The 26931-nt window shown below is 38.6% G+C and overlaps 1 protein-coding gene across 2 annotated transcripts in view; it reads left to right on the top strand.

Moving 5' to 3' along the window:
* Positions 1-1268: 1268 nt before the first annotated feature.
* The window catches only part of LOC121393296 (alpha-N-acetylgalactosaminide alpha-2,6-sialyltransferase 5-like), a 97371-nt gene continuing 71708 nt past the window's right edge, over positions 1269-26931 (top strand). Inside the window, exons 1-2 of one of the 2 annotated variants that reach the window (XM_041561323.1) lie at positions 1269-1535; positions 2222-2389. In XM_041561323.1, coding sequence (XP_041417257.1) covers positions 1521-1535; positions 2222-2389 — 183 coding nt within the window. In that variant the 5' untranslated portion in view covers positions 1269-1520. The remainder of the gene's footprint in view (positions 1536-2221; positions 2390-26931) is intronic. The other variant, XM_041561324.1, reaches the window with a different exon arrangement.

Raw genomic sequence — 26931 nt, 5'->3', positions numbered from 1 at the left:
AATTAGTCTTGATGGGGTTTTTTAAAAAAATATTTTTGATGTTACTAGTCCTTTAATAAAACTGAGGGATTCAGCTCAGCAGGGACAAAGATAAGAAATGGATCAACTTAATGTATCAGTTTAGAACAGTTTACAGCATCAACGTCTTTATTTCTGGTGATCTGAAACCAACTGAAAAAAAGTGTTGGAAAGTGTGTTGGAAGGTGAACAACGCCTTTAAAGTCATCAGAGTTTTATAATTCAGACACCCTTTGTCACAAAACATAAAAATGTTCATTTTACAATGTAATTATGCTCCCAACACAGCTTATTACATTTCAAATCTCATCTGAATGTTATGCACCTGCTTGAAAGTGGCATCATTTTTGTCAGTTATACAATTTATTACATTCCCTGCACAATAATGTAAACAACAAAATAGGCAATCTTTTGTCTCTTGTGAGAGGAGGAAAATTTGTTGATATCAACACATGTCTCTACAGTCATTGACTACATATCAGGAACATTTTGAGGTACTGTAAGTATCTTACAGATTATTTAGTTGGTCTTTTTTATTTGTCCACATTCTGGTATGCTCTGATAATGCTATATGTCAGATTCACTCAGCAACAAAAAATCATCCTCTTAAATTATATTCTTTTTCTTATTTTGTATTGCTTCAAAGACTCAAGCCCTTTGCTATTTATCTTTCATTCTGAATTCCTAACTGTTGCCTGGTTGCTAGGGTAATTAAGCGCTAGAAAACAAATAGCTTTTTAAATTCCAAGTCTGACAGCTGCAGCACAACACAAATAATAATTCAAAAGCCATGAGAATAAAAAAAGCTTAAGTGCAAATTGTCTTAGAATAACACAAAACCAGAATTACCTATTCAAAGAGTTTTACCTAGCTTGGTGGCCCCTGAACCCTAGTTTATTTCCAAGACACAGCACCCTCCCACTATCTGTTGTTCTGGAACCTGTATGAAGCAGAGGGGTGTAGCCTCTGGGGATGGGTACCATATGGGTTTAATCAAAACTTTCTGCTCCAGTACTGTACAGTGACGGTACTGTGTCAATGCTGTTATTTAAATTGGGTTTAAATAGTTATTTTTAAATTACACTTGAACACAACTTGCCTTCAGGTAGTCCAGTGGTATTACATTTTTAATATGCCATCCCCCACATCTGCCAACACAAGTGTCTACCAATAATATGTATAGAGTAGTACTGTACTGTACTGTAGTGCTCTGCATAGGCTAAGCCTGCAGCTTTAGGACCCAGTGAGCTCCTCCCAATAGCATTTGTGTAGATCAGACAGAGACCAAGAGGGTCCAGTTTAATTCTGTCTCTAATCTCTGCAACAGCGGCAGCACAGCTCCTACTTCTGTCTCCCCCCAGTCCCTCCCTATTCTCTCTCACTCTCCAAACGGAGATGTCAGACTGTCTGCACAATGGCAGCAGCAGCACATAGGAAAGTGTCGGGCTACCTTTGTGTTGTAGCAAGAGCCTGATCATCACAGGAGGAAGAAGGATCCCAAGATGAAGACACTGCTGGTGAGTCAATTGTTACTTCTAATTGTGTAATGCTATGACGTGGTTAGAGTGTTAGCCTTGTGTAGAGAGCTATGGCACCTGCACCCAGTTCACTATCCTAGTGCATGCAAGTGGTGGGATCTGGGAGAACTTTCCCAGTATAACTGCTGTTTGGCAGGGGCATGCTGCAAGGCTGGCAGAAAAGCTTTTTACTCAATGTAAAAATGTACCAATGATAATTGTTGATGGGTTGTTATGCAGTATGGTTTGTTATGCAGAAGCCCTGACATTTAAAAGTTCCAGTTCCAGTGTAGTGTCAAGAAGCCAATGTGCATGGGAGCCAGAGATTACAGTTGGTGCCAAGCTCTCCCCAGTCCATACAGATTTGTTAGGGGGACTGTGTGTGTTTAATTGTGGTTTTTAGGGCAGGAATATCTGACATGAGTCTCTCCATCTGATGTTGAGCCCACGCTGTCCAACATCTGCAGCATCTGGCAAGGGATGTGGGGATTGTCGTTTAATAACTGGAGTGACAGAAATCATTATTAGTGTATCTCTGTGTGCTCAAAATTTATACAGCATGTAAATTGTACAGAGTAGAGGATGTTAATTCAATGCGGTTGGAATAGAGAGAATAATAACAGCAGAACTGTGAGAACAAGTTTGTTTGTAGCAATTGAAAATGACTTTTATTCCTCTATGTACAGCGCCATGGGCTGGCAGTGTTCTTAGCACTCAGCACCTTGTTGATCATGTACAGCAGCATGGGCAATGAGAAGGATCAGAACAACCTGCGTGGAAGAAACATTACAAGACACAAGGAGTCCCTCTCCGACCCTGTCCTGGAGGGCTATATCAGCATCTCAGAACACAAGGCAAGTAAATAATACTACAAAATCAGGTCCCAGCGTGGCAGTGGGCCAGGCTTCATCCTGTGATGCCTTACTGTTCTCATGGTGATTGATTACCTTATCTGGTACTTTATATATTTCGTGGGCAAGAGCTGAACAGAAGCTGTAAAGCAGCATTGATTTTCTTTTTGACATGCTGAAAAACTTGTTCATGTGCTGTTAGATCTGCTTGTGGTTGCTGCTGATGGATAATGCTTCAGGTCAAGTCTGTGGCCATTTGTAAAGCTCAGGTTGGGCTGGTCTATGTGTGACTGAGGAATTTTGAGATATATCTTTTCCTGGTGGCATTGGCCTTTAAACTGGGGAGTCAAACAGTGCATTAAATCCCAGCAATACAAAGCAAATGCTAATCTCTCCAACAGAGCAGTTCACACAGCATGTGCACTGAGAGTGAAAAGCAACAGGGATCTCGCAACGACATGTTTCCATGCCATTTTGTCCTGCTTTCTGTGTGATATTTGCCTTCCTTTCGCTATCTGGCGACCTAAGGGACCTCCCCCACTTATTATTGAATTTGACAGCTTTTTGCAGAAAAGCCAGGGGGAATTTGTAATTGAGTGCAATCCAGCTTTCTTTCTCATTTTATGAAACAAAAGAAAAGGAAGGTTTCAATTGCACCTTTCGACAAAAGCCAAATAATTGTTTTTTTTTATTGTAGAGCTTTTTCTCTGTTATTTCATATCACATTCAGTTATATTGAATTGTATTCTAATATCTGTATCTTACAATTGCTGTATGCTGTACTGTACTGTATAATTCTTATAATAATAACAGAAATGATAACCTACCTTGGCAGCATTGCCACATACACAGCAGCCTGCTTGCCCAGTTTTTACCATTGATGTTGGAGTTAGTGAATTGTATTAGGTGTTGGCACCAAACATTTTTTACTTCCTTGTTTTGTGACAAAAAGTCACGTGATTTCCCTCCCTGCCCCTAATCTGCATATATAAATTAGGATTAGGATTCGTTTCGGTCGGGCAGAAGGATTCGGCCGGATCCGAATCTTGCTGAAAAAGGCCGAATCCTGGCTGAATCCCGAACCGAATCCTGGATTCGGTGCATCTCTACTTAGTTTCCACTGGTTATCTGGCAGTGAGTTCTACTAGGGTGTATCCAAAGGGACAACAATATACTTGTTCCTGCCCACCACCATTTTGGAGCACAAAGACCTGTATCTTAGGGTGCATTCACATGGTACAAATATATGATGCTTTGTACTTAAATCCTGAACTTTATCCCCTTGTAACCAAGGTCATATATCTCTATTTCCCTAATAACAAAACAGAGACCATGAGGACATTTGAACTTGTATTCTATTTCTTCAAGCATTTGTGACAGTGTTTCAAAAGGATCAGTTAGATGAACATACTCTTTGGCAGCTCTTTAATGTGTCAGTTGTTATAATAAGGCACTGAGTTCAGTGTAGTAGTAACATTTTTAATCAGTCTGTTTCCATAGGCAAACTTAGAGTTGGGGGGGAGTATATTTTCAGGTTAAAAAAGGGGCATTCTGCTGTCAAAAAGTACTAAATTCATAATGGATAATAAAGCATCTACCCATTTATTTTACTAACCTGCTTAGAGGAGACAGCTCTTTGCTATAATGCACACATGGCAATACTTGTGGAAAGGATAAATGGATGCAGTAGAATGTGCAATACATTTTTTGATGCTGGGACTAGCGGGGTAACAATATGCATGAAATAGCACAAAATTACATTTACTAAAGTGATTCAGTTCAGCCAATGTGCATCAGAGCCATATGCACTCTAATATACAGACATCATCATGTATAGGGTGATGGAAATTTCCCATCATATTCACAGCAAAGTACTATGTCCCCAGAATTTAAAAGAAGCTGACAAGAAACCCAAACTAGATTTTCCAGGGCCTGCCTAGGGTTTAATTCACTAAGCCTTTCTGCAGATAGACGGCTGGGTATGAATTGTACCTTGTGTATTCTTCTACTTCAGTAATACCCTCTGCCATGATACAGGCCTGTAACAGTTAATGAAACAGGCCAAGTTATCATGAAAAGCATGACCAAAATCAGATAAGTAACAGGCCTCTCTCCACTAAGGTCTGGAATCAGCCATATGTAAAGGGGTCTATGATGCCCTGCTCCAAGACCTGACTGATAAGAGACTTTCCATGTGGAATGTTGAAAACCCAAGGAGGGGGAACTTAAAGTTCACAGCAAAGCCCCTCACAGGTGAAGTGAAGGTCACACTATAACCTATACTCAAACATATTTATCATCCCGGAATCCATACCTGTTGTACCAACACTATAAGAAACTCGTTATGGATTCAATGCCACATCAGCTTTATGAAGCATCCAAACATGACTAGGTTTGGCTCTTGGTTTATCCAATGGTAATATCTGGGCAGGTCACACAGTATTGATTTGTGGACCCAGTAGGAAGAAATATGACGACTACATATGCAGTTCAGTGTTCCTGTAAAGAGTTATGATTATTCTATGTTTGGTCCAGTTCCTAGTCACAGTAGTTGGGAAGTATCCAGTTACCTGATACATATCCAAAATACGATCATTTATCACCCAAGACGCTGCCAAAATTCGTATTCACTCTTTCATCATATCGCGTCTAGACTACTGTAACTCTCTTTTAATTGGCCTCCCCCTCCAGAGACTGTCACCTCTCCAGTCCATAATGAACACTGCTGCAAGGCTCATACACCTCAGCAACCGCTCCTCCTCTGCCTCGCCATTCTGTCAATCCCTGCACTGGCTTCCGTTACCTTTCAGAATCAAATTCAAATTAATAACACTGACTTTCAAAGCACTTCATAACTCTGCCCCACCCTACATCTCTGAACTCATTTCTATATACTCACTCACTCGCTTACTACGGTCCTCTACTGACCTGCTACTCAACTCTTCTCTCATTACCTCCTCACATGCCCGCATTCAAGACTTTGCAAGGGCTGCATCCCTCCTCTGGAACTCTCTCCCACGGTCTGTCCGACTTTTAAAACGCACTTCTTTCGAGAAGCCTACCCTCACTCTGCTTAACTACCAAACGCAACACCACATACAATACCACATTTCTCACCCACTTAATTCGATCTTGCCCACTCCCACACCTTGTGTATTACTCCCTTCCCTTTAGACTGTATGCCTATGCATAGGGCCTTCCTCACCTTTTTGTACCTGTATTGATTGTGATGTTTGTTACTCCATATATTCTATATATGTAATTCATGTGATGTAGTTGTATAATCACATTTACTTTATAGTGCTACGCAATATGTTGGCGCTATATAAATACATGTTAATAAATAAATAATACCCTGAACTCATTGATAAATAGTCAGCTCTTCTGACTAAACCTCGAATTTACTTTGGAGGACCAATTTCGATTGGAAGTTTTTCCCATTTGTTTCCCCTTGCCTCCAGGACCAGGAATTCTATATATTTGGGTAAAAGTATAGGTTTCTATGTTTTCCCTTTTTATTTTACAACTGTTTGGGATTTATAATTTTATATTATTAAATATAAAATTTAATAAGTTTCTTCTAAACAAACCAAGCCCAAAAGTGTGTAACTCTGAGCCTTAGCCTGCTACATGCTGAATGGAAATGCTGGTCTGTGTTCATGCTGATTAACCCTTTAATTGCTGTAGGAAGAGTCTGTTCCTGTTATCGTAACCATTAACCATTATAGTTCTTGACATCTTTCATCAACCAGGCTGAAGTATGAAAGTGGTGGCAGCAAGTTCTGCATGAGTTTTAAGGGTGTTGGTTGGTCTGTGGGGTGCTGGTGTGTTAGTCTAACCTGTGTGCAAAGTGTGTGAGAGGTTGACATGTTTTTCATGATACCTTGGCCTGTTAATGACCCCTGATAGCCACAACTAAAGTTATGGTGTCTCAGCCTCAGAGTCAGCACTGACTTGATTTTAGGTACAGGCAGGGCCATATTTATATATATATAGGCACCCAAGGGCCTGTGCCTAGTGTGGCACGGGTTTGGGGATGGCCCTCGGGGTTCCTATTTTTTCCATTTTCTTATTATTATTTTTAAAACTCTCCTCATGGATTTCCATAGGAAATAGGGTGGGGGGTCCGAGGAAGAATGCAGAAGTGACGTCACATGTACGCCGCACTGATGTCACTTCCGCTAAATACGGTTCGCGACTGCAATGCGCATGACACACAATGCCAGCGCCTCCGCATGTGACATCAGCATGCATGACACAGGAGCGTGTTTAGGTCCAATGCCTAGGATGGCATCAGACCTAAATACAGCCCTGGGTACAGGTGGATAATGGTTTGTTTTATAGTTATTTGTAGCTATGACCGTGGTTATTATACAATTACTATTGGAAACTCCATTAGGGAAGTAAAAAATATGTAAATTGCATTGCTTCACTTACCGTGGCAAGAAGAAAACGGTTAAATACTGATGCTAGTTTTTTTTTTTCTAGTAATTAGCTTTATTTCTAAACCCTTGCAGTGGCGTAACTAGATGTTACTGGGCCCCACTGCAAATTAATTTTAGGGCCCCCAACATATGCAGAGATTGTCCTTTTTTATCAATAAATCTTGAAATTGCTCATCAATTAGGGCCTCATGGGGCCCCCTATACCCACTGGGCCCCCCTGCAGCCACAGGGTCTGCTTCCTCTGTAGTTACGCCCTTGCTTGTCAGATACTCTTTTATTCATCTTCCAGTCTGTTCTTCCAATCTAAGTGGGACCTTAACAATGTATATTTCAAACTGGAGAGCTGCTAAATGAAAAGTTTAGTAATAAAACAACCAAAAAGAATACAGACCAATGCAATACCTTAATTGAAATCTTACCATCAAATGCCCTTTTAAAAAAATTCCCAAAACTAGGTCATATTCAATTCATTCAGTAGCTGTGGCGGAACCAGAATTGTACAAATTCCCTGAATGCTAAAACTAATGCTTCTAATCTGATCTGATAGATGTTTCACTTTAGATTTATAAGATTTAGATGGTATACAGTATGACTTTTTAGAAAACCTGTAGCATGCTTTGATGGCATTGGCTCCAATAGGCTTTACAGATTTTTCAAGTCAGTGGTGCACAATGCTACTGTAATTGCTTCCATGATTTTTCCTCACTGAAGGCCATGGGTCTGCAGAAATGAAAGAGCTAGCTAAGGACCTAGTTCCACTTGAATCCACCTTCTCCCTAGCAGGGTTTGGAGAAGCTGCAATGAGAAGCTGCCTGCAATGTGGCATGTTGGCATATGCTAGGATAGTGAACAGAATTTTAGCAGATTTAGTCATAAATGTGAGACCCAATTTGCTATTTTTGACCCATATATTAAAACAGCAACCACAAAAACTGAGGCAAGACATACCTTTAAAACTGCCCATTAGACCTCAAGACCCTGTTATGCCAATCACTATGACATCTTGTGTGCTTGATTATATTTAGCAAGTCTTCTGGCATTTTCTTTCTAATTATAATTTTTATAACGCAAAGAGGTCAAACACAGAGCTTCTCGAGAATCCTCTAGCCAACTACTGTGATCTATAATTTAAGTTTTGAATTTGTTAGACATAGTATTCATGGGAAGCTCATCCATTGTAAGGCAAAGAGTGAAACTAATGTTCTAGTTTATGGGTAAATGAAAGTGTTTATGCGACTTTTTTTAAAAGCAGTTGCTTCAAAGAAATGTTATTTAGTTCATAACTGGTTAGATGCCCAGAAATAAATGGTGTCATGATTTGCAACATTAACCTTATGGAGTATGAAATGTAGCTCTATAAATAGAAGAAAGTCTATAAAGCATTTAATGTTATTATTATTGCATAATGATTTACTAGTTTGTATCCACATTAGAGCACTAGTGTCTGATTTAACCAGTCTCAAACCTTCTGGGCACAGTTAGGTGCTGGACCACCATTTATACTGAACCTGTAATTATTATCACAGTTTGTAAATTGCATACTTTATTGTTGCACTGCGTAAAACACCGGAGAGACGACTAAAATGTTAAGGCTGTCATTTCAATGCTAGAATACAAGCAAGGTTTAATAGTACATCCTGACCTAAATTAAGTAAGTGCTACTGATCTGGCCAAATATTGCAGCATTCTAGAAACAATCAATACACAATCTCTGGCCTCATGTATTATCAATCATTCTAATTCGTGCTAGTGCATATTTTTTAACCACAGGGGTTTTAGTTACATGTAATATAAAACTTGTGTTTAAAATTATGGTAATGCAGAGGTTATATTGATTTATAAAATACTGCCCTGGAGTGAGCACTGATTATGTTTTTTATATGAGGATTTATGTGCTTGAACTAAGGGGAATTAATTGTTTGCCACAGCAAGACACCTGCAGTCTCTTCAAATCTTTCCTAAAGGCTTATGGGAAATACTGGAGCATGTATGGCTCGCATTAGTAACCATCCCCCAAAACTACAAATCTCTGTGATTTTATGAATCAGATGCTCATGTCTGCCATAAGCCTTTTGATTCCTATGATTGGGGGGAGACTTTCAAAACAATTCATCACATTATTGCAATGTAAATTTTCCAAAATACCCAAACAATATTGGGTTATTAAAATAAAAAATCAGAACAAAATTAGCAACCTTTTTAACTAATTCGGTCTTTGCTTGGCAGAGCAAATGGCACACCAGTAAATATTACCTGCTGATTTGTTACTGTGTGTTAGAGTCGTGCATCATGCCTGGTACTTGCAGGTAGCTGTGGAATAACCTCAAAGCAGCTGAGTTTCAAGTCCCAAATTCCTTGACCGTGCAGGCAGTCCGTGGGTAATCCGCCTGGGTATCCAGCTAAGGTGTGGGACTGAGCCCTGAGGTGGAAATTTTGCACTTGATGACACATGCAGTATCTAGTAGTAGTCTAAAGCAACTGGACTAGATGACTAATATTAAACATGTTCCACCACTTTCCCAAACAGCTTTAATATTAAAACCATTTACCACTTATTTGTGCAGCTTCCAGAACTCAAGTAGCTGCTCAGATAATTGGGGAAGTGTGTAGTAAGATCACGCAGCAAGTGCAGTTGCTCTAAAGTTACCACTACTATACACTGAATGCCACGACCTGGATAAATGACATAAAAGAGATTTGCAGATACATGCATTTAGTTGCCCTATAGCAAAACCTGCCTGTCAGAAAAAGGCTGTGTTCAAGGGGTAAGTAAGAAGTAGACTGTTTTATGGCAATTATAATAAGTTGTGCTATTTAATGACTGTTCCATATAGAAGAAACAGAAATGGTAGCATGAAATTTATATATTTTTACAGATGAAAAAAGTGTGAGTATTCAGCATCACTTATATTTTTGAAGGGGCCATAGATGCAGGGTACTGTGGCTTCTCTATCTCTCATACAGTGAGAAATTCAGTGACACTAGACAGCTTCTTATATTTACTTCCACAGCAATAGAGGTTATGGCAGTGACACACAAAGCATTGTCTTTGCTGTTGTAGATACACCAGTGGAGAAAGTTCAATCTGCTTCCATCCATTGTGACTTCTATGTGCATTGACAGGTACAACTTTGGTCTATATACACTCATGCAAGGTGGAAGATTCTAGCACAAAACTGCTAAATAGTGTTGGGGGCGAATTTATGCGCCAGGTGCAAATTCATGGCGAAACTCCGCTTTTCGCTACCGGCGAACAAACTGATGCATGTAATTACACACTTCCCAATGGTCCAGCAGGCCTGGGAAGACCAGAGGAAATTGGAGGGATAGGGCCATGACCTGGTCAAGGAAGGGGAACCGGAAGCTAGGGCGCAAGGGATTATGGGGGTTGTAGTTTGTGGAGTCGGCAAAAGGGGAGTGAAAAGGCAGGAGCAGGAAAGGTTTGTCGCCATTTTGCCTGAACAGCCCATCCACCCACCCTGTTTTATGTGAGTCGGAGACGATTAGGAAGGTAGGTGGTGTTGGAGTCAGGGAAAAGGGTTACGGCGGAAGTTTGGTAGGTTTGAGGCTAGGGGTTGTGGACATTGGCCAAGGTTAAGAGGGGAAGGTTAAAACAAGGGGACTAGCCTCAGGATGTGGATATGTCCAGTAGCAAAAAGATCTCTATAGGAGCAGCCTTCAGAGGCTAGGAGTGGGGATCCCGCTCGACATTTGTTATAATGGTAACATGTTTGAAATGTTAAGATATGTGATTGTTAATTTATGGGGCCTTTCAATCCACAAAAAGAAGGGTCCAGTTGATTGTCTAATAAAGGGGTTGAGGTGTATTGGGGAAGAGGGTGTAAAACTTGACGCTGCCCGGGTCTGTGTAATTTTGTTATAATTAATTACATGCAAATTCACTTGCATGTTCTCCTTAATGTGCATAATAAGTGGACAACATTTGCAGGGCAGGGGCATTTGGGTGCAGGTCTAGCATGCCAATACAAGCAGAGTAAGTAATGGAATTAGCATGCAGTTCACTTCCTGCTATTCTTTTGCAGTTATTGACACAACCTCACATGGGAACCCTGGAAAAACCAATATAGCAAACACCCAATTCACCATAGTACTAATTCCATGCAACACAGAGCAATACACATGTCATTTGTACATCATTATGACATCAGTGCACACAACGAATTCTGGAGTCACAGAAATGTTTCTGTACACATGCACACAGCTTAAAATAATAATTTAAAGAACATTTTTATTCTTCTGAAGTGCAGTAGTTTTTACATGTGTTTGCTTCTGCTGGTTCAATGATACTTCTAGTGCTTGAGAATGATTTCAGAAATAATGGTCATTGTGATATTCTGTAATAGGTTCTACTATAATAACATGGTACTCTTCTATCCAGGAAACGTAAAGCTATCAAGAATCAACTTACTTTGCATTTGTTCACAGGGTATCAAATATATTTTTATGTAAGGAAGGGAAAATGAAAAAAAAACATGTTTCTTTCTACAGCATCAACATCTGGCAAACAGTGCATACAGAGTCTGAGATAAGAATGCAATTTACCTGTTTCATGCATTCTTTTTCTAGTCTGGCCACCTCAGAAAATGTAATTTATTTTTCCTTTCTGCACATATATGGTCCATTATACATGACACATTCAGTTACAAAGTGCTACATGTTTTAGGCTAAGGTTACCACATCATTTGAAATATCATTTGTTCTTCTAATAGACTGAAGCTGTTAGGCTGCACTGATTTTAAACAAAGATTTTCAAGAAGAGTCTTGGATTATTCACGTGATCTGGGAGCATTATTCTAGAATGCTCTGTTTGCATGAATTTGGCTTTGTATTGTATCAGGTTTGTGAGAACCCTTTCAAGCATCTGATGCGTGTACTTACACACTTCCCAATGGTCCAGCGGGCCTGGGAAGACCAGAGGGAATTGGAGGGATAGTGCCATGACCTGGTCAAGGAAGGGGAACCAGAAGCTAGGGCGCAAGGGATTATGGGGGTTGTAGTTTGTGGAGGAGGCATGAAAGCAAAAGGGGAGTGAAAAGGCAGGAGCGGGAAAGGTTTGTCACCATTTTGCCTGAACAGCCCGTCCACCCACCCTGTTTTATTTGGGGAGGTAAAGGTGGAGGGGTGGATGAGTCGGAGATGATTAGGAAGGTAGGTGGTGTTGGAGTCAGGGAAAAGGGTTACGGCGGAAGTTTGGTAGGTCTGAGGCTAGGGGTTGTGGACATTGGCCAAGGTTAAGAGGGGAAGGTCAAAACAAGGGGACTAGCCTCAGGATGTGGATATGCCCAGTAGCAAAAAGATCTCTATAGGAGCAGGCTTCAGAGGCTAGGAGTGGGGATCCCGCTGGACAGTTATAATGTTAACATGTTTGAAATGTTAAGATATGTGATTGTTAATTTATGGGGCCTTTTCAATCCACAAAAAGAAGTGTCCAGTTGATTGTCTAATAAAGGGGTGAGATGTATTTGGGAAGAGAGTGGAAGACTTGACGTCATGTTTTTTGTAAGGCAGTCCTGCATTGCTGATCAAAAAGAGGGGAGGGGGTCAGGGCATAACTGGGTGTAGTCATGGCAGAACAGGGGTGTAATCTATATTTTCCCTCATTACAGCATTTGTATAGTTTCTTACAATAAAAAAACTAACCCTCCAACAAAATGACTAATACGATATCCCCTTTCCCAGCCTCCCTGTACTACCGAACATTTAAAGGAACAGTCACAAAAAAAATGAAAGTGTTTTAAAGTTAAGAAAAGATAATGTACTGTTGTCCTAAACACTCAACAGAGCTGGGCCAAGAAGCTTTGGTAACCATGGCAATGGTGGCAGTGGCAGTGTTACTATGACTTCTAAACCATTACAATCCACAGTAGGGAAGAAGCACACCAGTTTAGCTAGGCAATGCCTTTTAGCACATTTATTTGGAGAAGTATAGAACGCACAAGCTTTTGGGTCGGGTTGGACCCCGAAAGCTTGTGCGTTCTATACTTCTGCAAATAAATGTGCTAAAAGGCATTGCCTAGCTGAACTGGTGTGCTTCTTCCCTACTTCGGATTGTTGCAGTGTGGGGCTTGGAAGTGGCCTGGGATATGGATGCACCCGGTAATATGAAGTAAGTGGTGTGCGGCAAATTCAAAAGTATTTCTAAACCATTACTCACTGTCAAGCAAAGCTGGTGGTAGACTCAACCACCTGTCATTTAGTTCATTAAACAGCAAAAAAGCACAATAAAGTTTTTCTTTAGTGTCACCTCTAATTTTTCCAAAATATTTGTCCCCTCCCCTTCAGCTGCCTACCCATAATTTCAGTCCTAACACTCAAGCACACCCATCGCTGACTTGTACATATCATGATACAACATGAGGAATTTCATTTCCTAATTGAAAACCTGGAATTACACATGTATAAAAGCTCATTAACTTTAAATTAAAACAATTCCCTGAGAAGTAAAATATAGTTTTTATGTTGCTGGATCCATAGCAAATCTTCCAATTTAGCATCATATCATGACCAATATTCCAACTTTTTCAAGCCTTCTTAACATACAATGGACGGAGGAAAACATTGTGATATCATGTTATGATAAAGAGACCACCACAGGGGACGATTCATATCCACATCTTATATTCAATAAGTAACTCGCTGATTTGGTTTGGTCAGACTGAATCTGAACATGCTGCATTGTTCCATGGTGGCAATAACGCTGCTTTTGTTGCCAATAAAAGGCTTTGTTGCTGTATGAAATATTGACCCAAGTTCTTTGTTCAATAACTACTGACTCCACTAGATAATGACTTTACCGAGAATACTGTGCTTTAGTGAAATAATTGCTTAGTTGCATTTCTAGAACTGTATATGTTTCAAATCCCATGTGAGAATGTCACAAAGATGCTCTATCCAGTGAATATTTCTGAAGGCACTTATTCTCAGCTCAGAACGTAACAAATGTAGACATAAAAGGGATTCTAAAACATCAAACATGATCCAGTTCAGTAACATACAGCCAATGATGTTAAAAATCTTCATTGTTTGAATGTCATAATTTCTGTTGCTCTGAGTCAATGTTATGTCTAGTTCTGGTTCTTTATGTGCAAGTTTGCCACTGTGAGAAACCTGCAGCTATGTGAAAGTAAAAGGTAACAGCACCAACTCCATACATCAATTGATGTGTACGATTAACACATATCTTTAAAAGTGAATAAAGTACTCTCTATTGAAATTATAAGGATATTATAAGTCACTGAGGGAGGAGTTCCATGTCCATATATGACCATTCCATGCTTTTATACAGGTCATGCAACTCAGAAGTTTCTTATAATATCCTCATTTTTTCCAACAAGGGGTACTTTATTTATTATAGAACACATGTTTTAATGAGTCACGTGACAAAAATAACTTCAAATACTTCACAAATTTGATCATTCGAAAATCGAAGTACTTTAAAAAACTTCGACTTCGACACTTCGCCACCTTAAACCTGCCGAATTGCTGTTTAGCCTATGGGGGAACCTCCTATAACCTGTATGAGCGTATGAGCTGTTGGCTAAGTTTTGAGAAGTCAAAGTTTTTTTTGTAAAATCGTACGATCATACGATTAAATCGTACAATTGTACAATTGAATCATACGAATCGAAGGATTCAAAGGATTTTAATTTAGCGGAAAAAACCTTCGACTTCAGCTATCGTACTACACCTATTCCTTGATAAATCTGCCCAAAGAGTCGTTTAGAAAGATATAATTTACAGGATATTCATGTTTTTGTGTAATATATATATATATATATATATATATATATAAGGGTGTGTGTGTGAGTAATAAAGACAAGGAAAGTAAAAACTCCTGGGTGTTCCACTTTGTTACGCATCTCGCAAGGGATCACAATCATAGCTGTGCTCTGCACCAAAGTAGCCAAGGTCGGTTTGGTAAAGAACCTTTTTATTTATTTTTTTACAAACACAAGCACAGGGGCACCATTGTTTTAGGTTCTGCCTGTGGTTTGTGTAAGGCACATGGGCAGTATAGTATGGTTTCAAAAAAGGGTTATAAAGCCAGTCCATGGCCTAATGGCATGCCAAAGAGTGCAGAATAAGAATGTACTTCCACACTTTGCTTTCAAGAAAAGGGGGCACCAGCATGAGGTAAAGCATTTGAGAATATTTGGTCCCTGGTGGTGCCTTCAAAAATTGGTAAGGTGCTGAACTGCTGCAGACATTGTGTTGCTGTCCAAAAGCTACACTTTTCTTACCCTGCTCTGTCTGTTTATTGTGCAAGTACCAGAATACAAGTTTTCCCTGCTATGCTCAGACCTGCAGTGGTCGCTGTATCATTATACTCAGACTGTACCTGATTTCTATGTTGAATTTAAGAAGCTTATTTTAGCCCAATTATAACATGCATTATAGAATTTTCCGGCAACTAGTCCTTGCTTACCTCCTGATTGCTGAACTGGAAAATTATGCTGTATAATTGGAGTGTATGAATCCATTAGTTACAGTTATCAGGTGGCTGGAGAGTAGAAATGCATCTGTACAAATCAGACCTATCCATCATGGATATACTAGGGAGAGATTACTGATAAATAGAGTGGGGTTTTTTTTTTGCAATTTTCATAAAAAGTGGGAATTCATTGCCCCTAAGCCAAAACATGTTGCAATGTAGATGGGACTAGAGACTGTTTCTATTATTTGTACTTCCAAAGCAACGCCACACTGTTACATTAGTTATATTTAAATATATATATATATATATATATATATATATATATATATATTGTAACAGAAATGCTGGGACATTGGTTGAAGGGGTGTATGTATCATCCAGATTTCTGTCATACTGTTTTTAAGCAACCAAGTAAATGTACATTTTTTCACGGGTCTGTGGCTAGCTGTAATAGCCGGAAAAAGGACCCGGTTTACAAGAGTTTTGAGTGTTGGGCGGGATCCGATTCCAGATGGACGGTCTGGGTTTTGCCCAACACCTGAGAGAGGAACAGGTGTTCTCTCTCCTTAAGTAGGGAAGGGATTGTGTGTGTCTCTCTCACAGTCCTGGGGAAAAGAGCAGGCAGTGCAGGCCTGTGTTAGAGAGTCAGATTCATGTGAGTACGTGCTGTGCCACAAATACTGATTTCTGTTAGGTGCTGGATGTTAGATCCTCACCTAGTTAGTTAGGAGCTGATTGTTTAGTTAGTGCCGGACAGGCAAGGTTTTATTTTCATTTTTGTTTGTTTTGATTCCTGTCTTCCTGCCAACCAGACAAATAAAACTGGTTGCGGCCAGTTGCACATTACCAGCCAGTTTTGTGTTGTTTTGCGTGGACTCCAAGACTGCTGTGCACCTGTCTACCCCCAGGAGACGACGACCCTGTTACCTCAAACGGTTACAATATATATAGATATATCTCTCTCTCTCTCTCTCTCTCTCTCTCTCTCTCTCTCTCTCTCTCTCTCTCTCTCTCTCTCTCTCTCTCTCTCTCTCTCTCTCTCTCTCTCTCTCTCTCTCTCTCTCGATATAGATATAGATATAGATATAGATATAGATATACTATTTTTGTTCTGTTGCTGTGCAGCTTCTAGCTGGGTTATTGGAAACAATAGTATTTGATAGGTTGAAAGTTACCAAACCAGGGGAGTTTTGTCCCTATAATAACTATAGAAAGAGATATTTTGCCAACATTTGTGTAGTGAGATGATGTATCTGCCTAATTGCGGACAAAGAAACTCATAGATGGCTTTTATTATCCTTAAGCACGGCAACAAAGCCACGGGAAACCTTGTGACATTTCTGTGCCAGCAAAGGTTCCCATAAGGCTTGTCCTGTATTGAGGAAAAATGCTTATAATAACTTTGCACTGTATGAGCGCTTTCAAAGCAATTTAGACTTATTTGGGATTAGAACTCCTGGACTGTCTTTTGATATTTTCATTTTTCAAACACAGAAAATGTGAAAAAGCAGTGTTCGTAGCCTTAGTCTGTTCAGTAGCTGTACAGTTGCCCGAGACAAATAAAAATAAACCTTTCTCCATCCATAGAGCACAGGTACAAAATGATCAACCAGATGTTAATCTAGTTTTTAGAACTATGGCTGCAGCATTTTCCTGTTTCCTTGCCACTGCAGTATATGTTCTGACCGTAGAACCTTCTTTATGCGCTGGTGTGTTCATCAAAACTGAAAGGTTACAGACATAAATCTATTCATAAACTCATTAACTAGGAACAACAAGAGCACATTTCATGTAAAGAGAAAAACAAGCACATGTATATCATTTCTTGCAATGTACAAGCCTGCAAATAAGTTATATAAAAAAATGCAAAGTTATGTTTGTAGAGGATTATACTCTTATAAAGTATTCCAATGCCTGCAAAGGCACAACTAATCAGCCACCTTCACGCATGCGATAAACCCCCATCAGATACACAAAAACACACCTTCAGATATATCCACACTGCCATAAAAAAGTTCCCATTTCAAACCAGCAGGACATTCTGTTTCACAGCCAGTTAGGAGCAGAACTTAATATCATGGGTCTACATAAAAACTGCAGAATGCTATTTGATTGTATAAATGAAATAGACTCACTAATATTAAATCCACTTTAAACGGACAGTATCACTAGGAAATTAAAATGTTAGTCCCGGTATGGGATCCGTTATCAGGAAACCCATTATCCAGAATTACAGAACGGGCATCTCCTGTTGACTCCATTTTATCCAAATAACCCACATTTTTTAAAATTGTTTCCTTTTTCTCTGTAATAATAAAACAGTACCTTGTACTAGATCCAAACTAAGATATAATTAATCCTTATTGGAAGCAAAACCAGCCTATTGGGTTTATTTAAAGTTTTGGGTTTATTTAAAGTTTACATGATTTTCTAGTAAACGTAAGGTAAGAAGATCCAAGTTATGGAAAGATCCATTTTCCAGAAAACTCCAGGTCCCGAGCATTCTGGACAACAGGTCCCATACCTGTAATAAACAATGTTTTAAAAGGGGGTGTGGCTTCGCAAAAAGGTGTGAAAGCAATCTATAAAAAGGCAAACATGCCGATCGGAGAGGATCGTTCTGGAAATACCACCCGCCCACCCTGTTATTAAATAAAGATAAGTTTAAAAAAATATATATATATTGTCGCAGCTATAACTTGTTGATGACAGAGAAAGTGTTGTTTGGAGGTTTGCCCCTGGCTAGGTGGTAAATAGGCGGGGCTTAAGGATAATTATTATTCATCTTTAAGGCGATCTGCTGCAGAGATCTGATCCAGAGGCCGGCTGGGAAGATATGTATGAGCAGGTATTATAATTATTAGCAATGGTTACTGTTCTGATTGATATAATAATTAATATAACAGCTTGCGGCCATTCTCCACCATGTATGTGTCTGTGTCTTTAATTTGGTTGTAGGTAAGTAAGTAATGCTGGCTGCAACTCCCATGTAGTAAAATACAGACTTCCTCCCCCTTGTGCTTCTGAATCTTAACTGGGTTGTCCAGCCAAAAACAGTTATTTTTCATAATGAAACAAAATGTAATTCTGTCACTTTCCAATATACATTAATTAAACGTTTTCAATGGTTAAAAGTTATTTGGCCATGGATTTGCTGTTGAAGGCACTATTTATCCGCAAATGTGGATTTTAGAATTGATATGCCTCCCAACATTTGAGTCAAAAATAAAATGGCAGACAATTCAGTCCACACCCCTGATCTTCCCTAGATATGCCAATAGGTGTCCCTGGTTCACTAAGTTGAAACCCCATCCACTTTCCAGTAATCTCACCCATCTGTCATACACAGTTCAATTGCAATTAAGACTGGTATAGAACTTGTGTATATGAGATGCCAGAGCATTTTTGCCTTGAACTATCAGTGCGCTGCCCCTTTTTTAAGCTTGATTTAACTTTGATTTAGGTTGTGTGAAGAAGGGTACAAGGTGAAAAAGGAAGCATCTCATCATGAGAACTACTGCTAAAGAAAAAAAATCAAAGGACAATAAGGGGCCCATTCATTAAGTTCATTAAGTTCGAGAGAGTTCAAAGTGTTTTTTTGGCTACTTCGACCTTTAACAACGACTTTGACTTCGAATCGAACGATTCGAACTTAAAATCGTTCGACTATTCGACCATTCGATAGTCAAAGTACTGTCTCTTTAAGAAAAAACTTCGACCCCCTAGTTCGCCACCTAAAAGCTACCGAAGTCAATGTTAGCCTATGGGGAAGGTCCCCATAAGCTTGGCTATCTTTTTTTGGTCGAAGGATAATCCTTCGATCGTTGGATTAAAACTCTTCGAATCGTTCGATTCCAAGGATTTAATCGTTCGATCGAACGATTATTCCTTCGATCGTTCGATCGAAGTATTTGCGCAAAATCCTTCGACTTCGATATTCAAAGTCATAGGATTTTCATTCCCCAGTCGAATATCGAGGGTTAATTAACCCTCGATATTCGACCCTTGATGCATTTGCCCCTAGGAAATGGGATTTGGAAGGGAATGAAGAAGAACTTTAAAGACCAGCAGTCTAAAATAAAAATAGTAATCTACTAGACGATCTTGACATGGTAACCAGTAGATATCCACAGCTCATCATTATACTGTATTTCTATGTGCTGGCTGCATTGAGTTTTTCTCATTGGGTTACATACTGTATATCCTGACAGAGTTTTTTTTATTTTTTATTTATCCTTCTGGGTAATTCCCACACCTCGGTATTAAAAAGGAGGGGCTGCATTTGTTGCTTCATTTGTATTTATAACATTTCATATATGGTACTTGGGTGAGGGATTATGATGAAAACAAGCCACATCACTTGAGATTCAAATTCATACGTGCACTGCTATCTTACATGCAGGAAGTGTCTCAGCATTCTATAAGATAATGAAGGATTTATAGTGTAGTAAAATTCTACCTCTGTTAGATACATGGAATCAGCATAATACTCAGCTGTCTGCTGCTCACAGGACTTCAAACTGGTGCAAGCCATGTTTATTTAAGCATCTGCCATGCCTCTGGCAAATGTAGCATTATGAACCATTCAAGTAGGATACAATTGTTCAGGAAGCCATCAGATGAGAAGTAACATCCCATGTATACCAAATGTGCCAGCTTCTTTGAAGTGTCAGAATCATTAAAAGCAACCCCCTAAAAACTCTCAGCCTTGGGATATAAATTCATGGATTCATTTCCTTTTGCCTTGATTTTCAAACATCATATCTTTGCTGCCTTATTTTAATTTGATGAAATGCTGTCAACCTTTTATAAGGTAAGCTTCTCAGATTTCAAATTTCAGTTTCATACTGAAAACCGTAACAGTGTTCCTATTTGAGTATTTGGTTAGCCAACTGATGGACATTAAGGGGGTTATTTAATAAAGTCTGATATACCCCGAAGCTGCTAAAAGTCATAATAAAAAAAATACTCCATCTCAAACCTGTTATGGTCATGTAGAAGTCACTCTTTTACAATCGGAAGATATCCTGATCTGTGCTGGGTTTGTAGGATAATCCAAAAAAGTTGTGCTTTTCGGGCAATAACCCGAAAAAGTTTTTTTCCCACACCGAATTTTTCAAATTATTTTATTCATAAATAATGGAAAACTACGGATGGGAGTTTGGTTGAAGTTGTTTTATTAAAATAATGAACATTTCAGATTTTAGTAAATACCCCACTAACTGTATACAGTGCATATGTGTATAAATATATAGCTCACAATAATAGACTGCAGCATTCATTTTATGTGTGGAGATCAGGAAATTTAAGGAGCTTTGGTATTTTTTTTTCCAAAGCAGGTTTATGTTGTAACAATGTCCAACCCAATTCCACCAACTTGGTATTTGAGGTCACTAACACATGACGGATCAAAGCTACTTTTGGGATCTGTTATCCAGAATGCTTGGGACCTGGGGTTTTCCAAATAAAAGATCTTTCTGTAATACCTTCTACTAGCAAATCATGTAAACATTAAGGGGCTGATTTATAAAAGGTTGAGGTGGATTTTCAAAATTTCGAAATTCAAATTTCAAGCTATTTTTGTGTATCTCGATTAGGGAATAGTCCAAATTTGAAAAAAATGTGAAAATTCAAATATTGAAATTTACTGTTTTTTCTGGGAAAAACTTTGATTTGAATTTTATCGAATGCGCTATCACTTCGATTCGTACGATTAGAATTCGGCCGAATACGGACCTATTAGATTGAAATTTCGGTTGGTCTTTTTTAATTCGAATTTCGCCTTTTTTCAAATTCGAAATTCGACCCTTGATAAATATGCCCCTAAATAAACCCAATAGGCTGATTTGCTTTTAATAAGGATTAATTATATCTTAGTTTTGATCATGTACAATATACTGTTTTATTAATGCAGAAAAAAAGGAAATCATTTAACAAAAATTGGATTATTTGGATGAAATGGAACCTATGGGACCAGGCCTGTGCTGTAGACCGTCAATTGCATCAGTGCTTATCCCTGTCACAACCAGTTAGATATATGCTTTAATTTTCTTTTAGCAGACTGAACAGTCTAATTTCTTATTGGCTGCTATCGACGACTGCACTTGTGCAATTTAGCACCTGTGTGAATGAATGGACCCTACAAAGTACAATCACTATTGTTTGCATTCCTAACAAAGGTTTTTATTGTAGCTATTAAAAATGCTGTTATTATAGGCATGTAAAAAAGCCATTCATACAGCCTACTCACGACAAGTTGGGTAACCTGTAGTGATGGGAAAATTTATTCGCCAGGCATGGATTTGCGGTGAATTTCTGTTCTTTGGAATTGACGTGCGCATAAAAATTGACGCGCGTCAAAATCATTTTGAAGCTTTGACTTCAATGCATTTCGCTAATTTTTCCAGAGTTTTGCAAATTTTTAGGCAAACAGGACAGATTCACCCTTCACCAGTAAACTGTAATGTAAGAGACTAACCAGACTGAATGGCATTCTGTTATTAGCTGAAGCTACAAACTAGAAATGCGCTTGAAAACTAATGTTCTTTTTGTATTGAAATTAGCAATAAAATGAGCAAATATAGAGAACAGAAAATTTTCCCGAACCCGATTTGCACACAGTAGAAATATATTCAGTGAGATAATTTCCTTCACCCCCACTAAGATGTGTTGCTGCTGCTGCTGTAAATTGAAGAGTCAAGAAGAATAGTTAATCAACTGCCTGAAGAGCAAGTGGTGACTTCATGGTTTTCTATATGTAAAATCTCTCACCAGGCCATAATTGCATTTAGGAAATAACATTGTTACAGTTCTAATCTTCTATTTCCTGTAAACATGAACATTTTCTCTAGTATCAAATACTTGCAGTACTTGCGTACTAGACATACATACTAGACGTTACTTATATAGTACTCAAGTAGATGCATACTGTACCTTATTTTTACAGGTATATGTCGACCACATTTTAGAAAATATTTGTTATTTTATTTTATGACTTTTCTAAATCATTTTAATATCATTGGAATTCTAATTTATAGACTATCACTGCATTGATATAAATTGTATCTCACTAATGATGCCTTAAACTAGATAAGAAATTGATAAAATGCAAATAAAAGTGAAGTGTTGCTAAAGAAGTATGGTTATTTGCATATTAAATAAAATAAATGAAGGAAAGAAAGAAAGATAGGAAGGAGGGAAGAACATATTTCAAAGAAAGCGCTAATAAAAACCGCAGGTATCCATGCATTGTTTAGCAGTTTAAATGCATGAGTTGGTTCATGCCAGAAACTAAAAGGGTACCTTTCTGTTAAAGGTTGTAGGCCCCAAGTAGCCATTTCTCCACAACCTATTATGGATGTTTAGTTTTATGTCACAATAGCTTATTTTTCATATAAATTAAAATAGTATAAATGACCATTGCATGTACACAGATAAAGATTACTTTGTACTGGTTTTTTAATGCTTTTAGAAGTTGCCGCAAAACTGAATTTTCGGGGGAAGGCTAAATAAATCAGTTCATTCCCAGTACGGGACATTTTCAAGGAAATAACCATAAAGATGTCTTATAAGAGGTCCCTTTTTGGGACTGAAATGTCAAACTGATTTAAAAGTTTCAGTCTGTACCCTCTTCATTTAACAATTCTTACAGTGGCACTATAAACTGTGCAGTTTGTGAATGAGCTTTAATAAGAACACACACTATGGGGCAGATTTATCAAGGGTCGAAGTAAAATTCTTCGAATTCGAATATCAAATTCGAAGGATTTTAGCGCAAATACTTTGATCGAACATCAAATAAAAATCGTTCGATTCGAACTATTTTAATGGATCGATCGAAGGATTTTTATTCGATCATAAAAAACGTAGAAAAGTGCTGGGGAAGGTCCCCATAGGCTGACATTGAACCACGGTAGGATGAAACTGGCGAAGTATGTAGTCAAAGTATTTTTTTATAGAGACAGTACTTCGACTATCGAATGGTCGAAGGTCGTAGTAGCCTATTAGATGGTCGAAGTACCCAAAAAAAATACTTTGAAATTCACATTTTTTTTCATTCAAATCCTTCACTCGAGCTTAGTAAATGTGCCCCCAAAACTCATATTGCATTAGTAAAGTGTTTTCTATATGCAGGTGGCACTAGAGGTTTTACATGAAGGATGAATGCCTTTGTGATTTAAGTAACTGAACTATGAGGCATGGCGAGCTGGGCATAGGCAGAGAGTAATTAAGACACTTTACATTGAGCCTAGACATCCATACGAAAGCACAACTACCGCAGTAGCATGCCTATTGGGTCTCATGCACAGAAAACTTTAGCCCAAGCCTGGCAGTGTTTTGCAACATATACTGCAGAGTTGTGTGTTAGTTTAAACAAGCCAGCCCTGTCATTACCTGCCATAGGGTGGGTGGCAAGTACAGGGCCTTGTTGCAGCCTCAATTCACCTCTGCTCCCTAACTTGTGCATCTGAATGACGAGTAAGTTATGGGAAATATAGGGGCAGGGGACCCCTATGTTTCTACCCCTTCCAGCCCCTTATGGATGCTGCACTCAATGCTTCATTGATGGGGGCTCCAAACAGAGACCTGGGCAGTTTTTAATGTAGGAAGGCAATGTGCAAAATGCAAAACATGCCAGATGTTGCCTGTTTGTATAAACTTTGCGTACTGCCTTCCAGTTTGTAAACAAGTCTTTTAGGGCAAATTTACTAAAGGGTGAAGTGACTAACGCTGGCGAAAATTCGCCAGCGTGACGTCATTTTGGTACTTCGCCGATTTACTAACGGGCGCAGGTGTAACTTCGCTAGTGAAAGAGACTGACGCCGGTGCTCATTCGCACTCAATCGCCAGGTGAAGTTGGGCTCTGGCGATGGGACGTAACTGCACAAATTCACTAAGATGCGGATTTTACTGAACGTTACCTTTTGCACCAGACTTGCCTTCGACCACATCAGACTGGGCGAAGTGCAATAGAGTATATAGGACTTCCTCAAAATTTAGTTGAAAAGTCCCAAAAAACGCTGGCGTCTTTTCCTTTTTACAGGGTGATAGGCTGCAAAAGATCATACTTTTTTTGGGATAACCGGCTTCCCCCCTACATTTCCTAACATATGGCACATAAACTATATACTGGGCTCATGTGTAGGACATTATAACAACTCTATTTTCTTTTATTAAGGTTCCCTGGGCTTGTGTAGTGTAATGTATTTGCTGTATTTGCAACATATACGTCCATTCAACTTCCCGCCATATGCAAATTAGCCAACGCTGGCGCAACTTCGCTCTGCTTGCCGAATTAACGCTAGCACAACTTTGCCAGCATTCGGCGCCCTGGATGCAACTTCGCATGTTAGTGAATTAGCGTTGCCTGAACGAATTTTCGCCTGGCGAAGTGTTGTGCTGCCTGCGATGCCGTCGCTGTCAAATTTTCGGCGCTTAGTAAATTTGCCCCTTGGACTCTACAAAAAGAGATAACTTGCTATATATTTGTATAGGTAAGTCTTCATCAGAACTCTTTTATTGAGTATATAGCAGTGTTAGTCTAGCGTTTGGCAGTATCCTTTGTATCTTCCATATAATAATATATTGTATACAGTACCCTCAACCAAATGATATGTGCTATAAATATATGATCATAAGCATGCTGTTGCTCCGCTGTTTGTGGATAATGATTGGAGGATTGCAGAATGGATATCTTCAAACCAAAATTGAAATTTTACTAAAAAAAATTATATTTATATGATGCATTTATACTAAAAAGTTACTGTTTTTCAAAATTACTGTAAGGGCACTCAGTTTGCAGTCTCCTTATAGTTGAAAGCAAGGAGTTGATACTATTTAAATTTACTCCATTTCCAAAAGAGGCTTTCAGAATATTTAATACATTTAGATAGTTCTTATATGATATTAACATTATTACCACACCTTTATCCTTCCTGCTCCAGTAAAGCATTATACCTTGTTATTTCACTTTATATAATCCAGTATAAATCACAAATGACTAAAGCAGAGGTAGCCTTTGTGTGGATTTTTACAGAGCCTTCTGTGCTTTACGGATGATATAAATTGCCATGACAGCTAAAGTATTCCCACACAAAGGAATAAAATGTATCATAAAGATCACTGTGCATAAACCTATTAGTACATTTTAATCAGTAATTCTAGTAGAAGATATTTTTATAGGTCAGTGAAGCTACTTTGTTCACCTTTCCATAGGCCTCAAAAGAAATAAAGCTTGTTGAATAGACTGAAGCAATAAAAATAGATTTGCTTTTCTGTTACAGAATAAAAGAACCTACACCACAAATGCAATGAAGCTGTAATCACTACAATAAGGGGCCAAAACATATTTAAACTATCAGCAGTAGAGAACCTTTTACAATATATAACTTTACATAAATACATTTAACTCACAGAAAAATATTGGAGTCACTTTTGAAAAATGTTGTCATAAGGGGCCCCATGATTTATGGCAGCAATATTAGGCTGTATTGAGATCTACTGTATTAATTCCTTTGGGACTTGTTTTTCTCTGAGCCACATCAAGTTAAATAATAATAGTAATAAGAGTATTAAATATGGATCAACTAAATGAATCTGTTTTTCTTTTCAGCTTTAAGCACTTGTTGTACATATAAGTGCCACTATTGTGAATGAAAATCAATTGAACCTGTTCCTTTACTGTACACTATCACCCGTTCACCATCTATGCTTTTTATAATTTTTCTCTAGATAGAATGCTCTGGGTTGAACAAACATATTTTGTTCTGGGTCAAATTTATTCAAGATTGCAATTTTATTTTGCATTGAAAATTGCATATAAAATAATACTTCCTGCTTTAAATCTTTTTAACACAAAGGGGGTTGTGGGAGCACTCCTTAAATCTTTTTAAGTTAATATTTTTCTTTTGTTATAATTTTTATTTCCACTTCCAGTAAATACTGTATATTGTAAGCTATCCTTCTGTTGTTGAATGAGAATTTATTTTGCCCTTGGCTGCAAAAAAGGGCAGCAGTAAATACAATAACAGTAATTAGAATGACGCAGAACATCAATTTTAAATGGATTATCTGAAGAGGGAAAGAGCAGTGATACATTTACTATAATAGCATGCGGCTGTACAAGATGAAGAGGAATAATTCTACGAGAATTCTGTCACTTATAATGAGGATGCAGTGCATTTAGCACTTGTGCCCGGTCAAGCTGCAACTGTTGCACCATTGTTAGGGCATCCAGCACAAGGCACAGAGTCTTGTTATTGAGGCTCAGGTAAGAGGATTGCCCACGTGCTGCCCCATTCATAGTGAACCAAGTTCTGCTCTAGAGTGGCATGCAGAATCAGGTACAACTCTTGTATACCATCTACATACATACGACAGCAGCACTGCTTCTATCAACCAAACCGCACCAACACTATAGGTGCTCCCCCTGACCTCCCCTCGATTGTGGCAAAGGAGAGGTGCATGGATATCCTTCAGGAGGTGCAAGTAAACACAGCTGAGCAAGCCAAAGTACTATGGCGCCCAATGCTTAACACTTACTCAGGATGGGCACTAAGTTAAAGTCTTCATTGTACATACTTTATATCAGCATTGTATATTGTGGATTGGATTCTCTATCCACTGCAAATCAAAGAACCCAGTTA

This window comes from Xenopus laevis, chromosome 4S (genome assembly GCF_017654675.1).
Source record: "Xenopus laevis strain J_2021 chromosome 4S, Xenopus_laevis_v10.1, whole genome shotgun sequence".
NCBI lineage: Eukaryota > Metazoa > Chordata > Amphibia > Anura > Pipidae > Xenopus > Xenopus laevis.
The sequence above is the reverse complement of the archived record's forward strand: the minus strand, read 5'-3'. Positions and strand labels throughout refer to the sequence as shown.